The sequence below is a fragment of the Vidua chalybeata genome, chromosome 3, assembly GCF_026979565.1.
Source record: "Vidua chalybeata isolate OUT-0048 chromosome 3, bVidCha1 merged haplotype, whole genome shotgun sequence".
NCBI lineage: Eukaryota > Metazoa > Chordata > Aves > Passeriformes > Viduidae > Vidua > Vidua chalybeata.
This window is the reverse complement of record NC_071532.1, coordinates 20,753,037-20,772,998: the sequence shown is the minus strand read 5'-3', so window position 1 is coordinate 20,772,998 and position 19,962 is coordinate 20,753,037. Positions and strand designations below refer to the sequence as shown.

Genomic DNA, 19,962 nt, shown 5'->3' with positions numbered 1-19,962 from the left:
CTTGACTGGTCTGAACTGCACCAATTGGGCCAATTAGACCAGCCTTTCCATAAAGGTATCCGAAATATTTGTTTTGAAAAAATTGCACGCAACTAGTTTCATAACAGGAGACATAACACTTCTTGCCTTGATCACTTTCCAGCATCATAAACCTCTGCTTTTTTTCTAACACAAACACAGGGAAGTGAAACTACCAGCTAGTCCTTTCCCATAACATGAAATATAATGAAAATTTCTTTGAAAAACAGGGAAGAAAACCCACCAACCATGAGGTATACACCTGCTCTTCATTATAGCCAAAACTCTAGTTTAAACCTAGAAATCAACTATTTTTCAGGATAGTTGGGTACGTCAGTGATTTGCTTCCAAATGCAAGTGACTTTTGTTCATTAGCGACTAATCAGTTACTCTGTGTAACTGTACTATTGTTTTCAGTATTTGTGTAAGAAAAACTGAGAATCTAGATTTAGCAAAGCCACACCAACCTTCCAAAAAGTAATACGGCAATTTTCATTCTATACTCTGTAATTATCTAGAAATATATTGCTTTGTAGGCTTTACTGATAGAAATCTATGTTTTACATCTTGTATTTGCACCATATCTAACTTTCAACAAAACACACTGCAGGAAGAATACAATAGAAAGAAGTAAACTCTACTCTCATTGCTCTAGTTCTTTACAGAAAATAATAAAAAAGAACAACCAAGAAAAAATTATTCCTTGTACTGCTCTGAAAATAAAAGCACACATTACGCATAAGTTCATTTATTGAAAAGTTGTTTACCTGCTTTTCAGCATGTAAATGCTTCCAAACCACTGAATAGCTGTGCAACCAATAATTTGTTGTAGAAAGAAATTTAAGACTGCAGTAAGTCTCAAAACATTGTATCAATTTGGAAATTTATTCCACTAATAAGTTTTAAATATTTGCCCCTTGTTTTATATAGGAAAACCCAAGAAATTATGCCCTCTCAGCATCAAAACTAATCTCTTGAAGAACCTCAGTGGAAAAAAAAAATATAAAAATTGTTCTTCCAGATCCTTCACATTGATAATCTCACAGTGACACAAGGAAAGAGAAGACACTGGTGCTCACTCCAAGGCTTTAAAGCTATTTGGTAATATATCAAAATATATATTTGTAATATACCGATCTGTGCACCACCCATGGACAAACAGGGATGCAAAAAGCACATCCTGTCCTCTTCTTGTGCTCAACAGTTGTGGTCACTTAAAGGTGAGTTTGAGAATTTTGGTATTACTGCTACACTTGAAAGGGAAATATACTGTTAAAAATGTAATGCCAATTGAAAAATAGTGCCTATTCACTTTTGAACTTATTTTATGATTTCAAAATCTTAAAATAAAATGTATCATTTTCCCACCCTAGACATCAACACCCAGTAATTTGTCATCATTCTCATAAGAAATACAAAACATATTGAAAAACAATAAATAAACATTTTGCTAACAGTTATGTTTGTACACAACCAGGTTAGAACTGCACTGAAAAACTCTTATCTTCATATGCAAATTCTTGGAACACACACATCATCACGTTCTTTTACTTTTTCTTCATTTTACAGGCAAGCTTCTAAACAAATGCAATTGATAACAGTCTCTAACTGTGGTGGGAAAAAAGATAAAAGAAATCTGATCTAGTATCTAGAGAAGAATTTACACAAATAGAAGAAATGTAAGTAGTTGTCTAAAAATTAACTTTTTATGCTTATGGTAGAAAAATTTGAGTTTTAAATCGAATAGTCATCTAAGGCTAAGTCTTTATCAGCAACATTTATTAGACTACTTCTTCCCCTGCCAACAATTTTTTTTTTCAGACACAGTATTCCTTCATATGCTATTTAGAGGGAAATACTTCTCTGCAATAAAAATTCCTTCTGTATTTTTTTTCACTCCCTTCCAACTTATACCAAACAAGAAAGCATAACAGACATCCTTTTATGGTTAAAAAGATCCTGACCAAGGGTCTTAATGTTCTTGGACAAGCAATGCCCAACATTACCACAACACTTTCTTGACTTAACACAGTTTGAAGATGAGGATGATGCTTTACATGCTCCAGGCTGAACAGATTTGTTAGGAAGACATGTCCTGACAGATACGCTTAAGAGAATAAGGCCATTGATTAATCAAGAAAGGAGCCCATTAAAATAATGGAATTAATATATTTGTAGATGGTTACTTAACAGGACACTGTCAAGGTATTTTTGTCAATTTTTGAATATTCCCTTCTCAATCAGCATTAATACATGCTTGGCTCCATATCTGCCTAGCTTTCAGTGTGTTAGAAGCTGGATTGCAATTAATGGCTGCATTAAAAAAAAAAAAAAGGAAACAGTCCCGAAGTAATCATTTACATGAAGTGATAAATTGAGCATTTGCAAATACTTGGTTTTCTGAGTAATAGTTTTGCAAAGATCTGAACACCATCATGCACAGGAGAAACAAATAAGTATCTGGAGACAGTACTGTAACAGTTTCAAAACAGTGTTTTCAAAAGTTTACATGCAGTAAGCTTCCAAAATATTAATCTCAAGAAGACTCTTTTTCATTCTATTTTTCAAAGAATACAAAATTAGAACACAAAGATAAAGAGATAAGACATTCTTCCAGTCTTTCTCTGTGATTCAAAAAACACTAATGTTTTGTACAGCTGTAAATATCTTAATTGAAAGTATGTTCCAAAATTGCCTTAATATGGTAATGCAGAGATTATTCATCTTTCTCTACAAATTCAGACTCTTGTTTTTTCTGTCCAACCCCAAAATAGCTTTTGCATACTCAATGAGCAGTTAACAGTCTTCATATTGAAAACTTATTATTGATTCTTTTAGCTTACATTAAAGGAGAGATTTCCTTCACAGTAACAGTGATGATGTACTCAGTGGAAGAAGAAAATCAGCTGCACCATGATCTACCTCAAATGTTTCCAAATGGATCACTTGACTAAAGATTTCAACTGTATAATCCCTTAGACAGGCATTCCCAAATTGATTTAAACAACACTGATAGATGATAAAGCTGCAGGAAGGAGTTTACAAACAAATTCCAGTGAATGTCTTGGTGCTAAGCTAGTGTAAATACTCTGCTTGTGCATTCATCACACTTGAGCCAAGTTGTTCTAAAACTTTTTGGATGATGAAAAAATTTTGAATGTTATCAAGTTTTTCATTCTAATGTAGACATGCTGTAATATTTTTTTTTCCCTTTTAATTTAGTTTCAGATTCAGTGCATACATAACCACTCTTTTCAGACACCTCCCCACTCTCTTCACTCCTTTCCCTGACCTGTTTGTAGTCTCAAAAGATAATTAAGTTCATAGAAGCTCTATGAAGATCAGCAGTCAGATAGAGGAGAGACACAACTGGTTATTCCACCAAACACTGCGACAGGTCAATTCAGTTTGCTATGAAAGGCAGCAAAAGGGGGGGCCAAAGAGTGAAAACATTTCTCATCTTTTCACTTGATAAATCCTACACAGGACACATGGGAGAAATAACAGCATAGTACAGTGATTCAAGAAGAGGGATTAAACCTGTATGAAATGAAGCTTCACTATTTCTACTGCTCACAAATGTGGTGACTTTACTTAAAACCTACATCTGTATGTGCCAAAAAACTGCTCTAGAAGAGGTGTCCTGCTAAGCACACTCATGTTCTGTCTTGATGAACAGCATTGCAAAATTAATTAAATTTCTTTTTTCAAATCCCACTTATACAGATCACTATTACAATTTTCCAAGTTTCCTGGGAATGCATCCTTCCAAACCTATGAGACTGCAATTTTTTCAATCTTACATGGATCTCCACTTCTTAATTGGCTTTGAATGACTCTCAGTTCTTTTCTATTAAATTATCTCTTTGTGCTATATCTTCTTTTATATTTAGCATTGAAGGACTATATTAACATAATTCTTACTCATACACAATTACTCACCTTCTTGTAACAGTGATAACATTTCTGTATCAGTGGCATATAACTTTCTATACCATTTTTCCAGGAGGGATAAGTTTATTCAGCTATATTCACAAAATTCATAAATAAAGAAGCCAAGGGAAAGGAATTCTGCATACTGCAATGCTGCCTTACATGAGTCAGAGAAATAATATATGCCTCCAAGTTGCTTTAATAGGTATAGTCTCCTAAATGTGATACTATCATTGCCTGAAGGCCTGTAAATGGGCCTGCAGTTTGATCACACATCTTTTCAAGAAGGAACTGGCAACATGTGGTAAACAACAACAACAAAAAAAGAAACAAAGAGAATATTTTAGCTATTAAGTTGCTGCCATACAGTAAAACTGATGCTGCAAGAACACAGTTGTAAATGCCAGTCTTGTTTATTACACATTCAGTTTCACAGCTTCTTATGAAACATTTGCTATTGCATCAAGAGAATCTCTGGTGATTTCATTTCAACATTTCTTTTGTTTTAGGAAAGCTCATAAAGCACTCAGTCCTAAAGCACTGTATTACTAACACCTCAGTCTTCTATTTCTACCAAACAAGTAATATCTACCTATAATTTACACATCTTGAAATAAAGTTTCAACCATTTCTGATTTTATATTAAAAAAATCCGCAAAACTTGAAAAAGGCGTTTGAATCACCATGTAAAAAAGAACATTAATACAAGAGAAACTGCTCTTCTGTTCAGTAGCTCTAGTGCAGTCAATGTTAATTACATAAAACAAAGCCCAGAAATTACTGCCATTTTAACAGCCTTTTACTGACATTGTCAAAATAAATGATATACATAAAATGAAATGGATACATAAAGAACTACATTCTACCTAGAAAGGTGTTGTAAACAAAGATGAACCACAGCCTTTAAGAATATAAAATTAAAATTGTATTTTAGTTTAAATATTTCTCATACAGACTGCAAGTCAGATAGCATGTACTCTGGTCTCTGTTCTGCCATTTATTTGCTTTTCAATTTTTTTTTTTAATAAGTGAAACAGTTGCAGTGCTTTTCTTTCATGCAGAACACCGCTCAATTCTGTGAACTTTAGAAAGAAGGTATAATTGAAGTTCTAAGTATCTTCAGAGATACAGTTATTGTCCAAATGTGAAGAGGTGTCCAAAATCACCTTAAGACACTCAAGAATACTGAAGAATGTTATAATGGCACAACAGTAAGAACCCATAATAGTGGAAAAATGGCCTAGGAGAAAAATCTCCAGCAACTCTGAAGTCACACAACTCTTTCTGTTGATAGGCATGGCTTGTTTTTCCTTGAAGAGAAGTGTGCCAAAATGAACCGAACTTAAATGACTGCTAATTTTAACTGTGATGAGTTGTGAAAGTTATAGAAAGAGAGAGGAGAGGAAGAACACTGCTCTGGTTAAAGCCTTGGACAAGCTCTCTACTCACAGCTCAGGACTCCAATCTGAATTTGCATACACCTAGGTCATGTTTCAAGTCCTGTCTGAAACACAGATGTTTTTTATATGTCACAATTCCTGTGAACAATATATTAAATTAGAACTTGTGAGATGATCAGTTACTAATTTCATCTAATTTATGTAGGGAGGAAAAGCAACAATACTTACATGTATGTCAAAATGGGAACCTGAGTATAATTTGACCTATATTTCAAGAACTTATCTAATCACTTAACAATAGTAAAATGAAAATTAAATAAGATTTATTACTTAGAAAAAGTAATGAGTCTAGGTGAAATTAGATAGAATTAATGATTTTATCTAGGACACACATTATAAATGCTAAACAATGAGAATAATAAATTGGAATGAGTGTGTTTATTCTTTGTTAACCAACACATTGTCCTCAGGGTTTTGCAAATGAATCACTGATTATTTACATACCATCAGTCAGTCATCAGTTTTAGTCAAGCCATCAGTCATATTTGTCTAACATTTTTCTACACCAGAGAAGATTTTACAGTAAAACAAAGACTGATATCTCCAAATATATAAACACCCTCCAATATATTAAAAGCATATATATTTCAGTAGTTTATTACTTAAGACAACTACAAAAGCAAGTAATTAAAATGACAAAATGTGGCAAGAGATGGAACAGCATTACCAGTTTAACTCTATTTCCCAATTTTCCTTCATCAGAAGGACTTCCTAATGGTATTATATGGATATACTTAAGTGTTATATATGCACTCCAGACAGTTCATTACACAACTCAAAACCAACATTTAATTAATGGACATCTTTTTGCCCAAATTTTGATGTACTGGTAACCTGCTAAGGCCTAAGGAGTGCACCTAATTGCACCCAATGAAACCAAACTAATGCTCCTCCCCACTGCCCCTTCTCTCCCATGGATGTGCTGTTCGCAATGATTACAGGTCCCAGCACATGAAAGACATACAAGTTCTAGCATGAACACCTAAACTCTTAAAACAGCAACAGAGAGTCGAGAAGTCTAAGTTTTACTTGCTGTTCTTTCACTGTCTCACTGAGATGCTGCTGGACAAGCCCTCTCCCTCTAAAGTCTCCTTCTAAAACAGAAAATGCCTACATATACCTTCTGTAAACAAGCAACTACCTTCCTAAACAGAAGTTACTATAGAAATTAAAAGCTTTATAGGAACATGGCACACTACTAGCTAGCAATTGGTAGACAAAATGCTGAGAATTTTTTGGTAACATGGAAGAAAAACAGCAGAACATCCAATTTTTTTGTTTTTACTTTATGTTTCATGGTATTATGATTAATGACATTGCCACTATCAATTAGACAAAAATAAAAGTGATGGATCAGTCAACCTCAGTATGTTTACTGCTGAGAGTAACTGTTTCAATGTAAAAGCTTTAATTTTTTAATTTTTATTTTTGTCTAAAACCTCTAAACCCATGAAACCAAGTAAAAGTGAGAAGTGCTACACATGCCACTACATGATTATTTTACATACATATATTTAAAAAAAAAACTAAACAAATTAAACCTCCTTTTAAGACTGGCAGTCATGAAAAGATTTTGTATATTCAGCAAAAAAAAAAAAAGTTACCAATGCAAATCACAGCATTCAAACCAAGCATGACTAAAAATCATAGGCAATCACCATACAGATGCACATTCATGTTAATACTATTCTTTCTTAAGAAGACATAGTCTAGTAAGCTGAAAGCAAGAACAAGAAGAACCCCAGAACATTAAACCAACCCAGTCCTTGTAACAGCAACTGGCACTTTTATAAACCAAATTTACATTCAAATGTCAATATATGAGCTGCTGTAGGATTTAAGCCCTGATCTGAAGCCTTAGAAAGAACCCCAGTACCAGAAAGGGGCTGTGGGCTCAGCATGGAAACATCCTTCAGAAAATCCTACCATCGTGCTTTATGCATTTATGTATTTGCAGATACAGATTTGCTGGTTCATGAGTTTTACAGATTATTTGCTACCTTCAAATTCTATGCTCGACAACTTTGCGAATATTTTTTTCTTTCAATAAGAAACAGCAGCGTAGAATGAATGCAAGAGTTTTAAAAATATGTATTTCCAAGACCTACTTCCCAGATTAAGACCACTGTAGATTGCTTGTTCTACATTCTATGGGTGGACCATGACAGATAAAACAAGCACCATCATTATGTAATAATCTGCAATTATTTTTATGGCTATTGAATTCCATTCTCCCTATGCAACGCATAAAATGCAAATGTAAAGCAATAGCACAAATTACAAGCCCTAACAAGGCAGTAAATCTGAACCAAGTCACGCAACATAACATGTCTGTAAACTTTCTCACCAGATGCAAGAAAGGCTTTCAAAAGCTGCTCTTTTTAACTTATTTTTCTTAATTTTTAAAAGAAAATTAATGAAAATCCCCCTATCTCTAGTCACATCTGAATAGCAAATTAATAGTTCTACCAAATTTGAGGAGAATTCACAGAAATCGGGATGAATAGTGTAAGATTTATCAGTAGATGTGGTGGTCCTTTCCTTTACTTTTGCATTATAAAAATAAAATGTTTCAAAATAAAAGACCTATCATCAGAAATACAGTTGATTGGAGACTATGATTCATATTAAGATCATAACCTATAAAAATCATCAGCTGTGCAGAATGATCTGTTCCAGTTGACAGATCTTATTAACAAAATCTTCCAATAAATTACAGAAAATGCTTATTTTAAAAGATTGGTTTTGGCTTTCAGCATACGGAGCTTAAGGTGCTCCTGACTAACATATTTTATGTGGTTTTAGTTACTAGATGCTACGAAGAAGTCATCTTGTTCTGGAAAAGCTGTACTAATATGTTTAGTGAGAATGAAGGGAATTTTTTTTTCCCCCCCAGAATTCAAATATAACACGCTTTGATCATGAAGTACATTTTTATACAGCTTTGCTTCCCTTGGTTTGTAGGCAGAAGATATTAAGAACAATATCATGAAAGAATGACTAATTAAATCACAGTGTCTGTATTTCTGCAGCTTCACTGAACTAAAGCAGTTATCACTTTACTCTTAGCTCTCCAACACCAGAATGAGTAGATTCTGTGAAAAAACAAGAGCTGATCTATTCTCAAAAACCCTGTGAGGGTCAATAATATGACTACAATGGTATGACCGGCCAAGAAGCACAATACAGTGGAATATGAAAGACCTTATACACTTTTACCTATAGTGACAAGTGAAACATCTTGCAAAATAAAAAAACAATACAAAATCCCCAAGCATTTATGGCTGACAGATCTTATGTTTTCAAGCTGTAATGAAAAACTAGACACAAAATATTTCAGCACCAAAAAAGTCTAGTTTTCTGATTCCACATTGTTTAAACTACCAGAAATATTTCATGACATGAAGGCATTTTTTTTCCCTCCCCATGTTATTTTTGGCCTCAGTCAACATGTAAGGTTCAGCACATGGAGTTTTTCCTGCTTCTAGCAGTGGGCTGCTACTCTGACAATGGTCAAGGTATCGAGCTAAAGGAGCACTTCATCACTGGTACTTTGCTGTTATTTTCAATGGAAAATATGGATAGCAAAAATAAACTGCAGATTACTGGGCACAGGCTAAATGAAGACTCTATAAGAGACAAGCATGAATGACATCTATACTGATAAATGTATTTTGCACACACAGCTTACCTTTATTTTCCCAGCCTCTAGATCATGCAATTTACTGTCTTCAGCTGCTACAAATGCTACTGTTTCAAATACTGCCAGTACTAACTTGCAGAGACCCATTTCTAATCTAAAATCTCAATGGCTCATTATAATTGTATGTTATAAAGTTTGCCTTTATTAACAGAAGAAGCCCAGACAATCTTTGATGATCCATTATTCTGTTTAAGTTAAATGTTGGTATAGTAATCAATCTAGTGAATATCATACTGTCATCTACTTCTAAAATACAAACTATTTGCTCCAAATGCTTGCATACATCTCAAGATAAGGAATACTTTATTGAATGAAATTCAGGAAGTTAACTTTGTACCTTTGTCACAAAGTCTTAAGTAGTATAATATTAACAGCAATCCAAATTAGCCTAAAAGATTTCTATGTAAAGCATGGTTGGAGTATTGTGAATTATGAGGACTACATATTATTTCAGGATTATCTGTCAGTCTTATAAACTTTTAGTTTGCTATTGGTAAAAGAGGTAGAATGACACCAGGCACCACAGACCTGACAAGCTTCATATGCTTTGCAGGTTCATCATTCTATCCAATACAACATAAATATATTTTGGAAGGTAGTCAGATAGAATATGCTGCATAACATCCTACACTCTTTTGAGAGGTAGCTACCTGGTACAGACTAAAACAGTCTAGGGCAAAAAGATCAAGTCAGATCCACATCATTCTTGCTACTGTTGTGACCACACTACACATCAGGTTTTAGTTAGCTCCAAACAAAATCAATGAAGTTTAAAAGAAAAATAAAATATTATTCTTTTTCAGAATATTTAGCTCAGGTTTTTTAAACAGCATTAGAACTTTATACAAGTGCATTTGTGTTTTGGTATTTGCAGCAATTTAACAAAAATCTTAAATGCTGTCAAAGGAATCAAACTGCTAAAGCACAACAGTAAAGAAATTGGCCTGGAAAAAAATCTCATTTGACCCTGCATATTATATTTTTGTTTGTTCTGTGCTACAGTTAATTACTCAAACATAGACAAGTATAGCAGTCTTTTCACAGTACCTGGAATTTGGTCTACATTGTAAACAAAAGTTGCAGTGAAGTCTTTTAAGAGACTTCCAAATGATGAAATCAGACTAAGGAAAAAAAAACCCACAAATACGTTCTTATCTTTCAATTTGAAGTTGAGTATAAACCTCTTCCATTGACAGTCTTACACACAACTGTTTGGCCCCTGGCAATGCGTCTAGACAATGTCTGTTATTTATTTCAGCTCTAAAAGATATGCACTAAATACAATGGTCATCACAAAAAAAAAGCAACTAAAGAAACAGGTCTGTGTTGTGTATTTCCTTTATGCTTCAATACTGACAAATCATTGGAAGGCTGCTGGTCACAGCACCATAGCTAAGTTAGTCCTGATATTAGCTATGCACTGGAGCATAACAAGCAGGTACATACACATAGGAAATGAGTACTTTAAAAGATCCATACAAGAAGGTGGTGTTATTCAGGGAACATTTTACTTAGTCAAAACATTAAAAACCCCCATGGAAATAAGAAGAAAAATACCTAAATGTCTTGTTTTTAACAGCGTCATTGGCAACGCACTCTGAAATCCACTGATACTGTGCGAGCATGCTACAGTCACATAAACAAGTACAATTTGCAAATTACTGAGCTGGAGGTTTTTATGATTTGTCATTATGATTGCATATGTGCCCCTAGCTGACAAAATCTACCAAGAAAGAAAAAAAACTATACAGAGTGAATGTACCTAGGTAGCCAAGAAGGTCCATGGCATCCTGATTGTATCAGCAATAGTGTGGCCAGCAGAACCAGGGCAGTGACCACAGCCTTGTACTCAGCACTGGTGAGGCCACATCTCCAGCACTGTGTCCAGTTCTGGGCCTCTCACTACAAGGACATTGAGGGGTTGGAACATGTCTAGAGAAAAGCAATGGAGCCGGGGAAGCGTCTGCAGCACAAGTCTTGTGATGAGTGGAGAAGGCATCTGGGGTTCCTTAGGCTGGAGAATTTGAGACTCAAGGAGGACCCTTATCTCTCTCCACAAACACCTGAAAGGAGGTTGTAATGAGGTGGGGGTCGGCCCCTTTTCCCAGGTAACAATAACAGGAGAAGAGGAAATGGCCTCAAGTTGCACCAGAGGAGGTTTAGATTAGATACCTGGAAAAATTTCTTCACAGAAAGAGTGATCAGGCACTGGAAGTGGCTGCCCAGAGAAGTGGTGGAGTCACCACATCTGGAAGTGTTCATTTAATGTGTAGATGGGGCACATAGGGATGGGCATGGAGTTAACAGTGGACTTGGCAGTACTGGGATAACAGTTTGACTTCATGATCTTAGGAGTCTTTTCTAACCTAAGAAATTCTATGAAAATTTGAAAGAGGTATTTTAGATGTTGAGCCTATTACCTATTTTATTACTGTGGCATACACAGTATCTGTAAAGAAGCAGAAATGCAGACTAGAGACTGACTCTCAAAATGAGCATGTACGGTGAATACTTCCCTTTATAAAACACTGGAGAAAATGAAATATGGTGCAACCAACAGAAAATAATTTAATTTGAAACGAACGCGCTGATTAAAAATCCAACTGCAAAAAAAGGCAAAGGAAAAGTATACAAGGATTTTCCTGAGCCAAAGCCTCATTCTTTTCAAATAAGAGAACCTTAATGAAAGATTTATCATAATAAACTTTGCAGTAGTTTGAGCCATCAGCTTGATTCTGCGGTTGTTTCAAGACAAAGTTTTCACTTATATCAAATGGATTTGCATAAGAAAACCATTTGAAAGTGAATACAAAGGTCCACATTCAATTAAAAAACCTCTGCATTAAAGTATAACTTTCTAAAAGAAAAAATAATGAATGTGCTTTTTAAGTGTAAGCCAACATTTCTTTTAGAACAGCTCTTTAGCATAGAAAATACACAATGATGTTTTTTCTTTCAAATGTAAAGGAATATGGCAAGAGAAGTTATGAAGAGAGTTTTATCTGCTGCAGGCATTATAACGGGTATTATGTTTCCAACTAAATAAAATCTGAAGAAATTTTACTAGGATAACTGAAGAAATTTTGCTCCGATTTTAGAATTCAAAGGAAGAAACAGTGTGCTCTGCATTGCTCTTTTAACTATCCTCAGTCTTCTTAATAAACTCATCTATTTTATTTGAAATGTACACACACTTAAACTCATTTTTAAATTTAGTGCTACGAATACCTTTGAAATAACCTGGCAAATTTGCCTCTCCAGTCCATAACAATCCAATTTATGCTACATCTCCAAACTTTTATTCCTTATAGGAAAAGTACTCTCACCACAATCAGTACTAAGTTGACAGAATAATATCTTATGATTCCACAGTGTATTCTCAACAACCCCAAAGATTTTGTAACACTGCATACTGATCTCACAGCTTACATCGTCAAACCTGAGTACTGGCTTATGATACAAAGTTTTGCTGTCATGCTTGTCGTGTGATTACCTACTGACAACAACAAAAACTTCAGAAAAGCATTAGAAATCACTGGGATACTAGGAGTGATTGATTAGACAAAAATAATGGTCTTTAATATTTCACCAGATTTTAACACAAGTAGTATTAATTAAACATAAAAAAGAAAATGTCAGAGAAAGCACAACAGGTTTGAACTTTGCAAATCGTTACAGAGAAGCTACTGCACACAATAAGATTGGCTACAGACTAGAATGCAATTCAAACACATTAATTTCTGCAGTAAAACATTAAGCTGTTAATACACTAACAGCCTTCAATTACTGATTGCTCTTCCACCTTTCAGAGTAATATATTAACAATTACTTCCACTGCATCAATAAACACTCTATCGATCTTGTACCACAATCAGGTAGCTTTGAAACCAGCATAACTAGGAGTCATGATGGAAATAAGCTATTTTATTGCAGTACATTAAGGGTCTATTTATGTCAAAAGTCTCATCAAAAAAAAAATAAAGACATGGACAGCTTAAAAAAAAATCTTTTTTGTTTAACAGCTCTTTTACTAATTTGGAGTAGTCAGAGTAATATTACTTAAATCACAACCGAGTAGTCCTGATTCTACCTGCTTTTGTGTTGCTTATGTTGCAGTCACAAGAGATGACATTAATCTAGCTCTGAGTACATAAAGGAAGCTAAAGGCAGCAAGGGTATAAGATCCTGCCTGCTACAAAACACACTCTGTCATAAATCATGCTGGAGACTAAATCAAGCCATTTTTCTACTGTCAACAAATACTTCTGGAATAAAGCAATATTTCTTCTCCTGTGGCTACTCAGCCAGACTATATGTCACTTTCCTACTACAGAGAGTTAACTTGCCAGCTTGCACTGTAGAAGCCTGATCAAGAAAACTGAGGATTTCACTAGTACATTGCTCATCAAGAAGGACCTGCTGCTGTAAAAATCCAGGCTATAACATACAAAAACACATTAATTTTAAAACCCCAAAGCTAAGGCATTAAGATTTCTGAAATATCAAAATAAAGGCAGACTGGGAAACTTTGATTCTGCTACCTGCTCTGTGTGTCTCTTCACCTCACACTACATGTACATGCAAAATAATCACACGCTTTCCTTCAGACTAATGAATCACTCAGTACTTGGGATGAACAAAGCTCCACGAGGAGCCTTGTGGAGCACTAATGATTTACCCACAGTATACGAACCTTGTTTAGAGAAGATATTTAGTGAACATGACTGGCAATCACAGTAGGGAGGAGTATGCTGTCATGCATTAAAATGTTACTCTTCAAAAACAACTGCAGATTACATCACGGTGTTCCTACACGATGACAGGTACGTTAAATCATACGCCACCTTCCAACCTGCAAGGTTTCCCAGAAACTGAACAGAGAGGTACAAGACAGCCCTGCAACTGAAGCTATTGAACATATTCCTTCTGCACTTGTCCTGAAATTCTTGACTCGTTTAAAATTGTTCCTGAAAAATACAGTGCTTGGGAGTTCTGGCAGGAGCAGACAGCACAGTTCACATTATACACTCTAATCTTCTTTTTTCCACAGAGTCTTTCAGAAGCAAATCACAGCTAGCCTGCAGTCTAGGTGAACTGTTGCTGTGTTGTGCTTAACACCAACCTTCCAGAAAAGGCCTTAGCCAACCCTCTTACCTCTGATCAGAAACATTCCCATCAAACTTGAAGAAAAAGCCCAGTGGAAGACAGCAGCTGGGAGAAAGAGCTGCTACTGAAAGTATCTGCATACTTTTGAGAAGCAGCTCATTACTCAAACAGAAAATCTACAGAAGCTAGAAAGATCATAGGGTTCCAATCTCAAACTGCAACCAAAGATTTCAGTCAAGATTACAGTTTGCCTGCCTTTACTTTCATGGTTTGTAGCTTGAGACATCTTATTTGGTGAAACACTGAAGACTCACACTTGCAACTGTGATTTAACAGTAGTTGAAGACAGTTCTAACAATAAGATGAAGAGGAGGTAATGGAATCCACACTGACAATTTCATCTCAACACATTAGTTTTTAAAGATTAATTAGCTGTTCCTCTTTCCAAATATTTAAAAGAAGGCAGATAAACGGTTTAAAGGAAAGATGAGTATTGGCAACATCAACTGACTCAAACCTTGTCTGCAGTGGAAGTTCTGACACTTCATTCTGACAGTTGTGATAGACAGAAAAACCAGATCTCTCACTGCATTCACTACATGTACTAACACTGACCTTATGATGGGCTTCCACAGTAGCTGCTTTAAAGAGAGACTGTCCCTGTGCTGTAAAAACCACTCATTTCAAATTCTTCCATGGTAGTAGTTTGTCACAAATTGCTTTTTTCTGTTTTTATTTCTCCTCTTAGCAAAGAAATAAAGGCTTTTTCATCCCAACTTGCAAGAATACTCTATAATACTACTTTCAAAAGTATCTGGTCAAATTTCTGTTCATTGTGAACAATGAAGTAAAGGAATCACTGAAGCTTTCAGTTCAAGTAACCAGAATTTGCTTTCATTCCCTGTTAAGAAATGGTATATTTAGTTTTGCTTTTCTGCTTCTACTATCAAGATTATTGGTACAATTGAGACTGTTCATTAAAAATTCCAACACTGACATGTCATGAAATTCCACAGACTCATATAAAAGATGCCACTAAAGTAGCACACAAAATAACAGCATGTCCAACATCACCTTTCCAAAACATAATCCAATCAGATTTAGAAATGGTGAACTTTCAGACTCTTGGAGAGCAGGAAGGCAGGAAAGTCAAAATAATTACTAAGGACATTGTAATAAATTCATACTCTCTCACAAATACTGTCAACTTAGACAGTTACTTTACCTTGAGAAGGTATGTAGGAATATTGCTGAAATCGACAGGCAACTTCAAGAGGAAGCGAGCTGAGAATTCTCCAGTCTGTGGAAAAAAGGTAACATTAATGTGACCTGGTAGCTAAAGGAGAATCTCAAACATTCTGAAGATTAAATACTATCCAGAAAAGTGTGTAAGAGCTCATACCAAAGAGAAGGGATGAGATTTAAAACAAAATTGCTGAATACAGGTACTGGAGGGAAAAAAAATGTACAGATTTCACAGATGTCATATGAAAAAACACCTTAAAAAACATTAACCCTCATTGCCAGTAAGTCAACAGCAAAAAGTAGTTGGAATAAAACAATGTGCATGACCAAAAATCAGACTATATTTTGTTACACCCTAAATATAGATGTATCTTGGCTGTACTCATTTCCGGACAAAGGTCTGGTGAGAACTGCAAAGAGCCTGAAAGCAAAGCTAAAAACCTGACAAATTGATAAGAACACATAGATAAAACAGAGGCATCTTTACAAACACTGCAGATGTATGTAAGAGAATTTGTTTTTCAAAAGGTGAGCACATATCAAAAGTGTCCTCTGAATAAAGTTAGACGAAAAGAGTTCAAGTAGAAGGTTGTTAATAATTTGTCTTCAAAATTATGTAACTCTAAACATCTAGACAACAGTCTACTGAAAATTTGCCAAGTGTCCCATACACATTGCTCTTTTTACGTATAAAGGGTATGTGAAGGAAATGGAAAGGATTTCCTCTCTGTTTCACACACTTCCTTAAAACCAGACTTTGTCCACCTGGTTATAAAGCAATGAAGTTAGCATGTTTTTAAAAACAAATACCTGCCTGATTTCCTCCACGTTAATTTTTTGTTATCTCTATTTTTTTAGTTCAATATAACAGCCACATAGCAGCTGTATTTGTTTGGTAGGTTGAATTACCAGTTAAAAAAAGTGTTAAACATTGATTTTATGCAATTAATTACAAAAAGTGGGATAATTTGAGACAAGCTAACCAATTTGTTAGTGCCAATCTGTTTCTGGGTCTATCTACCAGGCATGAACTAGAGATAACTCATTCTACATTTAAGTCATTAAACAAGAGAAAACAAGATCCAGAATGGAACTGAAATGTTCCTAATGGCACTTTCAAGTTATATAATTTGCCAAAAGGGTTTGTGTGATGTTGCGCTGTAATTCAGCCTTTATGCCAACTAGCTAAGAATTGCCCTTAAAATTTTTCACTGGTAGTCACACAAAATATGCAAAGAAATTGCACATACAAACCCTATGCAACAAAAAGGTAGTGTACATTAAAGTCTACCTGTGAAACCTTTCCTGATAACACCACTTGTGAGGAGAGGTACCAACTTCCTGATGCTGTATTACTGATGGATGTATGTATGACATGAAGACTGCTATGATGATGGTCAGGGTCCTCACTTCTTATCTGGATTGAAATGGATATTACAGATAGTGCTTCTCCTCTGGACATTCAAAAAATGCCATACAACATTTGCCATAAAATCCAGAAAATTATTTTTGGTATAACACCTAGTCTGATGAACTGGGATGGCCACAGAATACATGAATGACCTCTGATCAATGCTACTCTGATCATCAGCTGCTCAAAAAAAGTCTAGATATTTTATATCATTCAATCAAGATTATTTTGCAAACTAATACTTCTTCCAAAGGTGTTCTGGCTGGACAGGGAGCAGCCCCTGTCCATGGTGCTCATCTCCCCTGCCCAAACCAGCTGGATACAGGCATCAGGTCAAGACAGATGAATTTCTGGCCATAGCCCTGAGTGATTGGCTATTTAATGGGCTCCTGCATCTGCCAGTATTTCTCCAACAAGAAGCCACTAAGCTAGATAACAGTTTGTTGATTTGTCATATATCTTGGAGACTTGCACTTAGGAAACTGGAGGCAGTGGAACAAAGGTATAGGAGCAAATTTCTGTTCCATTTTGGGTCAGAGTGCTGAATTCAGTCATTCTCTTCAAAGTATTTTTAACTCATGCACCTAAGATGATTGCTTTTATAACAATGTGCAAGGCTCATACTTGATTATATCAGAAATCTGCTGAACTACTATTGAGACTACTGAGTCCCAACTGCTGAGAGACAGCAGCAACATGAATTTCAATGACTTCTAGGCAGAGAATATAAAAGGCCACTTACCTCCTGCCTTCTGGAAAAACAGTCCTAATTTTGCTGATCCTTGAGATTAACAAATCAGTTGTAAAGGACAGTAAAGAGAACTACACAAGGTAGTTTCACAGTTTTGTTTTAGGACACTAGTAAACAAGCCTCTGTCATATATACCAAGTTCACAGAATCTTCAAAACTGTCAAGAGTCTTCTTGACAGAGAATAAAGACTTGGAAAAAAGCACATGCTATGGAAAAATCTATAGCTCTGCTATATGAAAAGGATTTGACTCAAAATGTATTTAAAATTTATTTTATTGGAATGTTTTAAATTAAAACAGCATTTAAAATTAAAAAAAAAAAGTTCTTTATTCAGTCACCAAAGACTGAGAAAAGACTGGATAAAATTTCAGTACAGTTCAGAAAGCCTTCTGCACTTCAGTAAACTAGTCTGATGAAATTTAGAGATATAGCAAGTTGTTTGGGATGCAAGCTACGGACAATAACATCTGTGATTAAGTTAATTTCAATCAAATATTTTGATCTATAAACATTAAAGAGGTCTGAATCTCTTTGATGAACAAAATTAAATCTGGGTTCAAATAAAAAAAGCCTAGATGACTTGCCTAAGGAAAAAAAAAACAACAGATGAATGTGTGAGTTGTAAAGTAAACATCCTTGAATCACCTGTAACTTAAGGATGATTGAAGTGATATAAAGCTGAATTCTAGGCCTTGATAATAGGAGTGCTGCAATTTCATCAATTTTCAGACTGCACCTGTTTCAGAAGATACAGCTTCTGAAGGTCAGTTTATCTTAAGAGTATGCTATTTCTGAAAGCAAGAGGGCAACAAGTCCATCATAAACACCTTAGATACCTCCTGACACATCTTATGCCAAACTTCTGAAGAAAAATATATTACCAGCAGAAAAAAACCTGATTTTTGCAAAGCTTACTCTGTGGCAGAGATGGATTTTAAAAAACAGTCAATATACATAGTAACCAAAATGTCTACATTCCCAATGGCCACATCTTAGTATACACAGAGTGTTTCTATACAAAATGGCACATTTCCCATGTGGGAACCTGGGATATAACTTCAGGAAACAGATAAGCCAATTTAATGTCTGACTGTCATATGAAAGCATGGTTACTGCTCTAGTAACCTAGATTACTGCAAGATGGTTCTACCATCTTGCCTCCTCTTGCAGAAAATTAGTAGGGTTAGTTTTTCCTCTCCTCTCCCAGAACAACTCATCTCAGCTTAGACAAGTACAAGAGAGATACTGGCAGCTGCAGCTACCAATTAAATCAACTCAATTATAATGTGGAAGCACACCCTAATACATCCTACCCCTAAGCAGGCTGGTAGGCTGGCAGGGTGTCATACTAACACTGTCATTCTGCCTCTCAAATCTTCAAAGCTAACTTGAACTTCCACATTTATGTTGTACTGTGCCCTGTAAACACAGAACATGCTTTGCAACAGTTTCAAAGTTTTCACCTATAAACCAGACAAATGAACACCAGGTTCAAAACCAGTTCGCACCTGGAAATCTGGTCCAACCAGTGTAATGGTTGGAATACAGCAACATCCCAAACAGGGAGTACAGAAAATGAGCTGAAGTCAAATAAGAGTTTTCTCCATTGGAAACAGAAAGCATGGAGATCCACAGGAAGAACTTCAGTTTTCTGAAGCAAGAGTTGTATTTGTTAAAAGCATTTTAGATGAAATAAGAACTTACCCAGTTGTTTTTTTTGCCAGCATAGATTTCCATGTTTTCTCCATACTGGGGCTCTTCAAGTAAAGTCTGATACTCAAACATGAGGCGAGAGCTCTCCCGTAATCGGCTGCACTGAAATTGGTGATACTGCTGCACAAGCTCTTTCACAACAAGCAGGAGGCATTCTGGGTTTGAAGGATTCCAGGAAGCTAAATTCTGTTGATTAGAAAAGAACAAAACCCAAAATTGTTTACAGCAGTAAAAGACAAGCAATCCCCCTTCGATACTGATACCAGAGGCATGTATGCACGTGGAATTCTTGTGACAAAGCTAAACCACAATATTAAAATACAAAGGTTCTACCATGCTTTGGAAGAAAGCCAGGTGAAACAGGAGAAGCTTATTTTCAAAGAGGAGACCTACCATAAAACTAATAAAAGGGCTACTACCAGGCTTATATAGGCCCAAATTACCATTCTATTCTTTCCTAAATTATGCTGTTTCATCTGAGAACTGGAAAAGTTTGAATTAAATTAAAACTGATATGCAACACACAAGGATTCAGTAAGTACAACCTTGCACAGTAACTGATTCAAAAAGCAGTCAACCACGTGAATATGGCATATTAACATCAACTACAGATGGTGCTTC

The 19,962-nt window shown here is 35.4% G+C and overlaps 1 protein-coding gene across 2 annotated transcripts in view; it reads right to left on the bottom strand.

The window, feature by feature from the left end:
- BABAM2 (BRISC and BRCA1 A complex member 2) overlaps positions 1-19,962 on the bottom strand; it is a 163,242-nt gene that overhangs the window by 94,104 nt on the left and 49,176 nt on the right. For both annotated transcript variants that reach the window (XM_053937347.1, XM_053937346.1), the window contains exons 5-6: positions 19,333-19,527; positions 15,446-15,520 (exon numbers count right to left, since the gene is read on the bottom strand). In XM_053937347.1, coding sequence (XP_053793322.1) covers positions 15,446-15,520; positions 19,333-19,527 — 270 coding nt within the window. The remainder of the gene's footprint in view (positions 1-15,445; positions 15,521-19,332; positions 19,528-19,962) is intronic.